The 12,648-nt window shown below is 35.4% G+C and overlaps 1 protein-coding gene and 1 non-coding gene across 6 annotated transcripts in view; both read right to left on the bottom strand.

Moving 5' to 3' along the window:
• UCHL5 (ubiquitin C-terminal hydrolase L5) overlaps nucleotides 1-12,648 on the bottom strand; it is a 59,567-nt gene that overhangs the window by 44,009 nt on the left and 2,910 nt on the right. For all 5 annotated transcript variants that reach the window (XM_025381439.1, XM_025381446.1, XM_025381460.1 and 2 more), the window contains 2 exons: nucleotides 7,976-8,039; nucleotides 5,966-6,071 (listed from right to left, as the gene is read on the bottom strand). In XM_025381439.1, the coding sequence (XP_025237224.1) occupies nucleotides 5,966-6,071; nucleotides 7,976-8,039 (170 nt within the window). The remainder of the gene's footprint in view (nucleotides 1-5,965; nucleotides 6,072-7,975; nucleotides 8,040-12,648) is intronic.
• Nucleotides 12,487-12,621, bottom strand: LOC112616595. Its single transcript, XR_003117676.1, has one exon. It is a non-coding gene; the product is annotated as a small nucleolar RNA U109 (small nucleolar RNA).

Genomic DNA, 12,648 nt, shown 5'->3' with positions numbered 1-12,648 from the left:
AAAAACTTTGGACACCAAGAATCAGATGAGGTTCCCTGGATGGCAATACTCTGCATATTGTCACACAGCATTGCCAGAATAGTGAGCACTGTCTGTGACACTACTGGGAGAAGACAACTGGAAGCTCTGCACATGGAACTTTCCTGAACTCTGCCCCACGTGGCTCTTCACTTGGCTAATTTAAATCTACATTCTTTTGTTGTAGTAAGCCATAATCACGAGTATAGCAGCTTTCAGTGACATCTATGAGTCGTCTAACCAATTATAGAACCTGAGGATGATCTGGGGACCCCCCCATCACAAGGCTGCAATGCTGTCAGAAGTGAAGGTGGTCCTGAGGATCCCGAACTCTGCGGTTAAGTGTTCAAAGTGAGGGTAGTTTCGTGGACAGTTCCTAAACTTCGTAATATAGTTCTCATTTCACTCCATTCAGCACTTAGCATCATTGTAATTTTATATTTAATTGAGTAATATCAGTTGCTTCCACTAAACTTTAAGCATATTTGAGGGCAGAAATCATGGCACTTTTTCATTCTCGAAGCACCACAGTATCTGGCACATTGTAGGTATTCAATCATTCTTTTCTGAAAGACTGAACAGATGGAGTCACACAAATTCAGTACTACTGCAGCATGATTTTAAGCAAGTAAACCACACCTCAGCTCTCTCATCAGTGAAATAACAAGACTACAATATTTTGTGGAGGGAGAACAGTTATCAAAATTTCATTTCTGGATCCTTATATACAAATTGCGATTACTAGAATATATTTCTTTCCTCAATATTTTATTAACCAATGATACACAGACACACAGACACACAACCCCCTTGAATTAGAGTATATGATCAGCACAAAATACCTCTCTATATTGAGGTAATCCCATTATAAATGCCATTTAGTTAATCTGTATAACCTTATCAAATAAATATGATTTCATTAAATTTTTTCAAATTTCTGAAAATATTCCAGACATCCTGGATTGGAAATTATTACTGTTAAGTCCTTGAAACCTAAAATCAACTATTACATATTCATGTAATATATAACTCTCCTAGCATAGGCTTATAGGAGGCATATACTAAAAAGACTGACAGATATTAAGAGGGAATTACTGACCTGTCAATTTAATGTGAACTATTAGCAAAATAAAGTACCAACAATGATACGGGGAATCACTAATCTGACACTTTCATAAACACAACTGGAATAATACAAACAAAACACTGTAAGAGGAAAATGTAACATGGAACTAAAAAATATCAAGGGACTCCAGAAATTATAAAGTCAGACTCTACTATCATTTTTTTCTTTGTGTATAGAGTACCTTCTTATACCTTAAAAATAGCTAGGTCTCCATAAATCAGACATCATTAGTATCCCAGTGTTAGTAAATTCTAGCACTCTTTAACAATAATATTCTTAGAGATGAACAGTTTGGTCTGCATTTATTGGATACCTATCATGTACCAAGGACTGAATATAAAAACAAAATCCCTAACTCCCAGGTTTACAGTTTAGTGTGGAAGAAACACAATTAATTAATTTACTGATACAGTTTGTAAATTTGTCCCTGCCCAAACCTCATGGTGAAATGTAATCCCCAATGCTGAAGGTAGGGCCTGGTGGGAGGTGTTTGGATCAAGGGGGTAGATCCCTTATGAATGGCTTAGGCCATCCCCTTGGTGTTAAGTGAGTTCTTGCTCAAAATCTGATCATTTAAAAGTGTGTCCCCCATTCTCTCCTTCTCTCTCGCTCCAGCTCAGCCATGTGAGATGTCTGTTCCTGCTTTGCCTACCACCATGAGTAAAAGCTTCCTGAGGCCTTCCAAGAAGCTGACCAGATGCCACCACCAGGCTTCCTATAAAGCCTGGAGAACTCTAGGTCAATTAAACCTTTTCTTTATAAATTACCCAGTCTCTGGTATTTCTTTATAGCAATATAAGAATAACCTAACACAAATATACACAAACATACATGGGAAAAAAATCTGTAAAAATATAAATTGTTTTCAGTAGTTATGTCTAAAGCAGAGATTACAAGACACTTTTATTTTCTACAGCATCTATTTTATAATGTTTACAATTTTTATAATGGCATATATACTTATATACATTGAAAAAATAATAACATTTTTAAAGAGGAGAAAAATCACCTGACAGACTTTTAAACTCATCTGCCCCCTAGCTTTTCTCTACTACCTAGATCTTAAAATTCACAAACAATTGTGGATTTAAAATTATAGTTACTATATATATAATGATACATAAGTACAAAAATATTATATAAATGGACTATTTGGACTTTTTGTTTTGTTTCTGAGACAGGTCTCGCTCTGCTCTCCAGGCTGGCATGCAATGGCATGACCATAGCTTACTGCAGCCTCAACCTCCTGGGCTCAAGCTAGTCTGGACAGTCTCCAGACTAGCTAAGACTTGGTAGGCGTGTGCTACCAAGTCTGGTTAACTTTTTACTTTTTTTAGAGACAGGGTTGCCTATATTGCCCAGCCTGGTCTCAAACTCCTGGACTCAAGTGATCCTCCCATCTCAGCCTTCCAAAATGATAGGATTACAAACATGAGCCACCATGCCCGACCATATTATTTAGATTAGGGAAATAATTAGAAACTCAAAATGTTGACTACTAAAAGATTAATCAAATTATAGGATATCTATATCAAGAACACTAAAGGAGGCAGTGCTGTGATAAGGTTAATAGTACAGACTTCAGAGCCACAGTGCCTGGGTTTGCACCCTAGGTCTGCCACTGACTAGCTACATAACATGATCAAGTTTCTTATCTTCTCTAGGACTTGGTTTCTACATCTGTAAAATGATGAGGAAACTGCAAAACCAGATAATTGTTGTAAGGGATCAGATTAATAATTTTAAATATTAAATATATTTAAATATAATAATTTATTTATAGAATATATAAATAATAATATAAATTTTTATATAAATTTATAATTTAAAATATATAAAAGTACTTAGTAAACCTTCAATAAATGTTAACTAATATTTATTATGTGTATTGAAATGAAACAAAGTCAAACTTTCATTACTAAGTTAAAAAAACCCAAAATATTTTGCATAATAATCCAATTTTAGCAAACAAAATTGTAAGGAAAACATGTTAACATATGAATAGAAAACGTGGGAGGAAGTATGACATATAAAATCACAAACCTGGGTTTTATACTTGGGATTTGAGTTCTAGATCTACTAAATATTATCTGTGTGATCTCAGGCAAATAATCTTTCTAGGCCTCAATTTCTTCATTTGTGAAATAAAGACAACCTCATGGGGTTGCTGCAAAGATTAAATAATATACCTAAATTACAATATCTGGTACACAACAAGAGCAGTAAATGTTGCCTACTGTTGTTGTATTATTACTATTATTATTATTACAGTTGTTGAGCATGCCTCTCTTGTCAACTATTATATATGTAGCATCTAAAACAATGCCTAGCAAAGTAGGTGCTCAATGATTACTTGTTGATTAAATGGATGAGTCAAACTGTTAAATGGTTAGTAGAGATGGGTGTGGGATTACAAGGATATTCATGTTCATCACTATGTATTTCTGTAATGTTAAGTTCTGCTATCAGAAAAAAAACCAAATGATACATTTTTAACTACACTATAAAAAAACCCTATTTTCCTTAAAGTAAAAGCAAGAAGTTCTAATTTCTCTAAGAATGCTCAATTCAAAAAAGTCAGGGGAAAATGGAAAGCAGCAATAAAATAAAAGAAAAAGGAAAACAAGCTACTTTAAGCAAAGGCTTTATCTCAAGGGCAGTAATGAGAATAAGCAGTTTTATTTTCCACCTTTCCAAAGGTTATTCAGATTATTCTAAGAATTTTTTGGGTCTCAGAAACAAGTGCAATTTTCAAACAAATGCAATCAAAGTATTATCTATGGCTCTCTAAGAATCCCTAAGACCCTTTTCAAGGAGTTTGTGAGCTCAATATGGTTTCCACCGTAATTCTAAGATAGTTTTAACCTTTTCCTCTTCTTTTCCATCTGCACTGTTGGCACAAAAGCAACAGTGTGTAAAACTGCTGGTATTTTAGCATGAATCTAGGCAATGACATTAAACTATTTCACTGACATACATAAGAGTTTCAAAAAAAAGAAATAAAACAAGAGCAAGTTTTACTAAAAAAAGTCTTTGACAAAGCAGTAAAACTTATTTTTATCAAACTTTGACCTTGGAGTACAAGTCTTTAATATTCTGTGGAATGAAATAGGAAGTACAAATAAAGAACTACTGCTGTATACCAAAATATGCTAGTTATCTTGAAGAAAGTACTTTAGCAATTGATTTGTAAGCTAAATTGTTAGCTTTTTTCTTTGGAACATCATTTTTGCTTAAAAGAACAAATGAGAGACAAATGTGGTTTTCCAGACAAGGATATCTGGCAGATATTTTCTTAAAAATGAGTTAAATCAGTCTGTGGCTTTGTGAACAAATACCTAATAGTATTTGTTGTTGTTGATAAAATTTGAATTTTCAAGTGCAAATTTAAAAATTAGAATTTTGTAAAACTTAGATCTGCCACCGTGAGCTTAAAAGGTTTGCCGTAGGTAACTTAACTTCTCTGATAATATCATATCTAATGTGTCAACACTTAGACATTCACAAATCAGTAAATGTACAATGTTACAAAATCATACAGGAATAAAAGATCCATTTGAAGGGGTCCAAAGGATTTGACCATAACAAAGTACAAATTTTACAGTACAACTAACCTTTGAGAAAGCAATACTTTTAAAGTTTTGACATATTGTCAAAGAATATCGTATTTACCTGAAAAATACAATATTTCTCCTTTTCCAACTACACATATGTGTGAGACAGAACTTTTTTCATTGATTTCAACCAAAAGCAAAACAAAACAAAAACACTGCAACAGATTGAATGAAGAAGCATGCAGGATCCAGCTGTGGTATTAAGGCAGACATTTAAAAGATTTGCAAAAATGTAAAACAATGCAGTCTTCTAGCTAACTTTTTTGGCTAACTATAGTTATTTTTCATTAAAAAATGTGATTATGTTAACATATAACAAGTTTATTATTACTTCAAATCTATTCATAGTTCTTATTTTCTTTTTTTTTTTTGAGACAGGGTCAAGATCTGTTGCCCAGGCTGGAGTGTAGTGGTATGAACATAGCTCACTCAGCCTCCATATCCTGGGCTCATGCAGTCCTCCCACCTCAGCCTCCCAAGTAGCTGGGACCACAGGTATGCCACCACCATGCCCAGCTAATTTATTTTTTTGTTTTTGTTTTACAGAGATGGGTCTCTTCATGTTTCCCAGGCTGGTGTCAAATTCCTGGGCTCGGCCGGGCACGGTGGCTCACGCCTGTAATCCTAGCACTTTGGGAGGCCAAGGCGGGTGGATCACCTGAGAGATCAGGAGTTTGAGACCAGCCTGGCCAACATGGTGAAACCCCGTCTCTCCAAAAATACAAAATAGCCTGGTGTGGTGGCGTGTGCCTGTAATCCTAGCTTCTTGGGAGGCTGAGGCAGGAGGACTGCTTGAACCTGGGAGGTGGAGGTTGCAGCGAGCCTTGCACCACTGCACTCGAGCCTGGGCGACAGAGCAAGACTCCATCTCAGAAAAAGAAAAAACAAATTCCTGGGCTCAAGGGATCCTCCTGCCTTGGCCTCCCAAAGTGCTGGGATTACAGTTATAAGCCACCATGGTTGGCCTAAATATTAATAAAATGTTTTGGTTTTAATGTCTAATATGGCAAATATTGATAGATAATCCTAGAAACAAAAGCTCTTTTGGGATGTCAATAATTTTTAAGAGTGTAAGTGAAGATGTCAATAATTTTTAAGAGTGTAAGAGTCTGAGGACTACTATACTAGTAGCAAATAGTAGTAAACTAGAGTCTTGTTTATAAAAAGGGTTGCTCTTGAGACTTTTCAGAGTATCCAAGGACCATACCTGCTTAGCAAAAAATATCGTGTCAAGTCGGGAGTCCTGAACCACAGAGCCTGCTGGTTCTTCTCCTGGCTGCCACTTGAAAAGAAAAATTAACCCATGAACTGGCCTACAAAACAAAATATAAATTAGTGACAAACCCTGCTCCTTTCATAATACATTGTTAATCTATAAAATGTTGTCAGTTATTTAACAAATATAATGCAAATGAAGTAAATATGGGAAATTTTAAAAGATCACTATTGCCATTTATAGTCACTGGACTGTTGCCTTAGAAGACGCTAATACAAGTTAAAATTATATCAGTTAAAATAAAATTATAGTGAAAGGTTTACTTTCAAATCTGTAGACTATTCATTTCTACCCAATATCGCCTCAATTAAAAAATAAGAATATGGTAAAACCAGAAGCTGGCTGAACTCCAAAATATATAAAGTTCATGTAACATGTTTATAGATAAACGGCTGAGAGCATATATTCTCTATATTAAATATAGGAAGTAACCTTCATATACTATTGGATTCATGAAAAATCCTCATATTGCAGTATGAATTGATGCTACCATCTCATACATAATGAAATCATCCACTTTCCTAAAGAAACTGTTTTTGAGCACAAAACATTAAATCACTACTTTGAAATTCCTTCTAGTCTATCTATCACAACTGCCTCCCACCCCACAAAAAAACTTTTCCTGTCCTCAGGGCTGGGCGTGGTGTCTCAAGCCTGTAATTCCAGCACTTTGGGAGGCTAAGGCGGGCAGATTACTTGAGGCCAGGAGTTTGAGACCAGCCTGGACAACATAGTGAAACCACATCTCTACTAAAAAAACAAAAACAAAACAAAACAATTAGCCAGGCGTGGCAAAGCGTGCCTGTAATCCCAGCTACTTGGGAGGCTGAGGCAGAAAAATCACTTGAACCCAGGAGGCAGAGGTTGCAGTGAGCTGAGATCACACCACTGCACTCCAACATAGGTGACAGAGTGAGACAGTTTAAAACAAACAAACAAACAAAAAAAACCCAAAACTTCCCCCTTTTTATTTGATTAAATTTTATTTTAGGCACGGGGTCTCACTATGTTGCCGGGGCTGGACTTGAGATCCTGGGCTCAAGTGATCTCCCCGCCTCAACTTCCTGAGTAGCTACAACTACAAGCATACGCCACCATGCCTGGCTCCTATCTTTTTAAAGACAGTTCAAATGATGCACTTTTAATTAACCTTCCCTGATGTTAGCCACAAATGATCTCATTTCATCTAAAGTGATTGCTCTTTTTACGGGGAGGAGAAAGGTAGGAAGAAGAAAACTACCTATCTCCTTCTTACTATTAACAACAGTTGGCATATCCCTAAGTTCCTATTTTCCCTTTTAGAAGATTATTCCATGACCCCATTCCAAGACTCCAAGTCTCCCAGCAGTGAAAATTCTTTTAGCCCTCCATTTGCAGATACAGGGTCAATGTTTGAGGGCATGGTGGTCAGGGGTAAGGAGAAGTTAAGAGAGGTGATTCTGGTCAGAAAGACGGGGGAAGGATAAAAGCTGTTTCTGGCATCAACATTTGGAACTTTAAATATAACTTTCCCAAGAGGCAATGTGATAGTGTGTAGGCAAGTTCTGGATTATTATAAATATACATTATGTATTAAATATGCTTTAGTACACTGACCTATTGTTCTTGCTTTTTATGTTAAATGTGTTCCATGTTCTAACACTATTGATATATGACTGAATTTTGTAAAAAAAAAAAAAAAAAAAAAATCAGCCAACCAGTAGTTTGTGGATATGGAACTACAGAGACTTAGGTTTGACTCCCTTGCAAGTTACCTATCAGCCTCAGTTTCTTGGTTATAAAAAGAGAATAATAATATCTATCTCACAGGATTGAACAGACTTAAAGGACATAATGTATTAAACCTAGAGTAATCCAAGTAAAATAAACAAACAAATCTGAATATCCTTTAAGTTTGCTAAAGAATATATATATTATTAACACAACTAAAATTATACTTACTTTAATTTTTCAAAATTCTCAGGCTCTAAACTCCATATTTCTTCTACTTGGGCTCCTCGGCAACCTGAAATAATAAATTATTCTCTTCAGTAAACAGAATAATTCATTTTTTCCTTCAACATGAAATAAAATAATAACTAAAGGAAATGCAAGACATGACAAAACAAAATGGTAAAACCAACAAAGCTCACAGCCAAATCTCATTACTTCCTTTAATATATTCTAATTATTTATAGTGGGAGTATATTTATAATCTAAAGCATTTCAAGAGTTTATTTTCATTGAATTACCACTCTATGACGGTTCCTTCTCTCTCAATCTCTGGCTCCTCTATCCACTCTTTTCACTCAACTGTTCCATTTCTCCAGCTCTGTCTTTAGCCCTGTATTATTATTATTTTTTTCTTACTGTATACTTTTTGGGAAAGTAAATAACTACCACTTAAGAGTAACTTTCAAATACATCTTTAGTTCTGATCCTTATCCTGAATTCCAACTGTATATTTTCAACTACTTCAGAGTCACGTCTCCTCCTCCCCTCCCAAATGTCCTTCTAGGACAGCAGTTCTCAACTAGGGTGATTTTGCTCCCCAGGGAACATTTGGCAATGATAGGCTTTTTTTTTTTTTTTTTTTTTTTTTTTTTAAATTGTCATTATTTTCACTGGTGTGGGGGGTAGGGGACATGCTACTAGCATCTATTTGGTAGAGGCCAGGGATGCTGATAGATATCCTGCATTGCACAGGACAACCCCTGACAACCTTGAGAAAGAACACGATTTCTTTGAGCCTCAACTTTTGCCATGCATATATAAAACAAGGATATTTACCTGCTTCATACAAGCCACAAAATTCTTGCGAGGTATATAAGATTATCAAACAGTAAACACCAAGAATCACTTAATACAGACTCCCCAATAATATATATTAAATAAAAAGTTGAGGGGGGGGAAGGTTTTAAAACGGTATTTACCAAATATCTTTTGTGTGCCAAGCATGCTACCAGGCCCTGGCAAGGACAGAAATTAATATTGTCACAATACTTAAAAAGTCACAATCTGGTAGTAGACAAGCACATACAATGCAAAAACTATATAGTATGCATAAATTACATATGAAGCATACATAGAACATGTTCTGGAAGTTCGGAGGTAAGAGAGATCATTACTACCTGTACTGGTTACCAAAAAAAAAAAAAAAAAAAAAAGTCATGGATAAATGAACTAGGTCTTTTAAAAAATGATCATATGATTTGTCATCTAAACCAGAACACTGCTCCAAAGCGAAAGGGGATGCTAACGTTAAAATGCTTTGAAATATTTATTTATTAACTAACACATCTGCATTATACCGATGGGTCTATAAAATCGTTCAATTTAGAAACAAATTTCAAAAATAACTGTCTTAAAAATCAACCTGGAGCCCCAAGGAAAATGCTCGTGGAGTTCTCCCAAATTGTTGTCAATGTGTTAAATTGTTGTCAATGTGTTAAATTTAACTGACTGCTAGGTATGCTATCTTCCAACAGTTTTGACAATTTGTCATTCCCCTAACCTTACCGATAAGTCTATCAGAAGCAGCAAGAATGGCCCCAGCTTCTGCACCTCTGCAAAAAAACACCCCCATATGTCTTCCACAACCCCACTCTCAGTCATTCCATGGTACAGATAAACTCCATTTGGCTGATGATGTGACCAAATAGGAAAAACTAGATTGACAGCACTCAGGTAGTCTCTCCTTAAACAAAGACTATACCCAATTATTTTAACTAAAGTGGGAGCCCTAAATTGCAGGCACTGTTACCTTGTACCCCTAAACTTAGCTGGTACCATTTTAGGGGCCGTAACAATTGTAAGCAACACTTGCTTCTAGGGGCACCATGTGCACCCCTAGACTTCTTGTGTGAAAGCCAGGCATTATCTCTCTCCTCAAAACAAGGTGAAATGTACCTTAGGAGCAGTCATAATAGACTTTCATGTTAAGGAAACACTGTGTTGGACCCAAAAGTCATTCAAATCAGCCCTAACTCATGGGTCAGAGTTGTTATAGATGATGGAATTACTCTTCTTCCTTGCATGACAAGGTGGAGTCTGCAAAATCACTTATATATCTTGCTGTCCCGGGATTAATGCTTTGAGCCAAGAGGAAATGTCAATACAAAAATCCAAGAAAGTCATCTGGTTTTTTACTGTAAACATTATAAAGACACAAATTAAACAGATTTGGCACCAACCCTGTTGGTCAGGTCATATTGAGCAGAATGGCTGAGGGAATGGCTATTCGGTGTAGAAAGAAGGCTGGATATTGTTGGAAGAATTGTCTTCCAATGGGTTTCTCCTGTTTCTGCACATCTTCTGCAAGGAATTACCAGCTTTGCTCTGGACCATCTTTTCAAGGATGTTCATACAGTAACAGAGTTGGAAGACAGAGATAGCACCTTTTTTTGAGGCAGAGGGAAGGCTGATTTGCTGCTCAGGATAATAAAGATAATGTGTCCCTAAAGGCAAAAGTTGAGCAGGTTTGCTAGCAGCTTCCTTGTAAGATTAGTTCTCTATCTCAAGAGTTCCTCAGCTGTAATACAGCCTCACTACTTGTGCAGCATCTACCAGAGCCCACCTCCATCCTCATGGACTCAGAGGAAATGGGAACCAATGTGAAAATGAATCTCCTGTTGCCTACTATGCTATGAGTAATACAACCCTTATCTCTAAACCAAAAGTTGTTTGCTAGCATCTATGAAACTGGCAAGCCAACTTATTTGCTGGCAAGCAGGATAAAATCTAACACTTCATAATTCTTAATAGATGTTAGCTTTTGTCAAATGCCTTTTCCATCTATTGACATAATCATATTTTTTATTTTTGATTTTTTGGCTTATTGATATAGTACATTGCATTGATTTTTAAATGTTAAGCCAATCCTAAATTCCTGGTAAATTCCTGGGGTAAATCCCACTTAGTCATGATGTATTGTCCACCGAATGAATTATTAAATTCAATTTCATAAAATGGTTTAAAATTTGTACATTTAAGTTAATGATGGATATAGGTCTGTAATTTTCTTTTCTAGTAATATCTTTGGGTTGGTGTCAGGATAATGCTGGTCCTCAGAAAATGAATTGGGAAGCATTCCTTTCTCTCCAATTAGTTTGGAAGAGTTTGTGTAGAATTGGTATTATTTATATTATTAAATATTTGATAGAATTTACCAGTGAATCCACCTTGGCTAGAATTTCTTTGTGGGAAAATTTTAAACTACAATTTCCATTTCTTTAATAAATACAGGGCATATACTGGTTATCTATTTCTTAAGTGAACACTGGTAATTTGTGTCTTTAAAGGAATTTGTACATTTCATCTAAATTGTCAAATTTATTGGCATAAAATTGTTCATAATATTATTTTTAGTATCTGTAGCATCTGTAGTGCTGTCACCTCTCTCATTCCTACACTGAAATACAGGAACATTTCTTTTTTCTGATCAGTCTGGCTACAGCAATTCTATTGATCTTCCCCAAAAAACAGCTCTTAGTTTCATGTATTTTCTCCATTTTTTTTCTCTTTTCTGTTCCACTAATTTCAACTCCGATCTTTATTATTTCCTGTCATCTTCTTACTTTAGGTTTAGTGTGCTCTCGTCTTCTACTTTCTTATAATAAAATGAAAGCTGGGGTCATTGGTTTGTTGTAAGAAAAATGAATCCAGTCCCCATTACTCTATCTTGACTGTAACCAAATGTTTATAACTTCTGTTTTTATTAACAGACCATCACGGTTTGTTTTGGCACACATTTGTTATTATGTATGGACCATACCAATTAAAAGTACAGTTCTGCTCCACCAGTTTCTTAATTTAAAGATACTACATTCCACCAAACTCTGTATTTACATACTTACTGCATCTACAATTCATTTCCCTTTCAATGATGGAACTTTTGAAATGAATTTATGACAGCATTCACAATACAGATATTTCATTTTTGAAAGAATCAACAGCCAAAAGCTTTTTAAAACGTATAAATTGAGTGAAAAAAATGAAAATGATGGAAATAATTGGAATAAATTGATTTTCTCTTTGAAGCATCCGATGGTGACATAAAACTACCATCATTTAACTTTTTGCACGTTCTTCTGGTAATTAAGCCAATTTATTAATAGTTACTGCTTTTTCATATGTGCATGTACAGAAGATTTTATATATCATTCTTTCATACATGATCTCCAATTTTTCTGCACATATGAAATTGAAGGAGTAAACAAACTTACCTAGTACAACATTTCTGAAAGTTAACTATAACATATTGTTAAGGTTTTGAGGGTGAAATATATGGCTAAATCTGCAGACATGTCAAACTCAGTGTCTGTCCAAATCTGAATCCATTTTCTTGTCCATCAAGCCTGCTTTTCACTTGTAATTGCGTTTCACCAGCCACCCAGGCTAGAAACCAGGGAGTTATTTTTGCCTCTTTTTTCCCCCAACGTCTAGTAAGCAGTCCTTTTGATTTTTTTTTTCTCTCATGTAGGAGTAATATACTACCACTCAACCTCTACTGTAAGGTTGGCAGCCCTGAGAACTCCTTTTTTAATTTAGCATGTTATGGATGTATTTCTGCTCCCAAAGGAATAAAGAGCAGACATTTCCACATGCAACTGCTGATTTAAATATAGTAAACTTAT

Source organism: Theropithecus gelada, chromosome 1 (genome assembly GCF_003255815.1).
Source record: "Theropithecus gelada isolate Dixy chromosome 1, Tgel_1.0, whole genome shotgun sequence".
Taxonomy (NCBI): domain Eukaryota; kingdom Metazoa; phylum Chordata; class Mammalia; order Primates; family Cercopithecidae; genus Theropithecus; species Theropithecus gelada.
The sequence above is the reverse complement of the archived record's forward strand: the minus strand, read 5'-3'. Positions and strand labels throughout refer to the sequence as shown.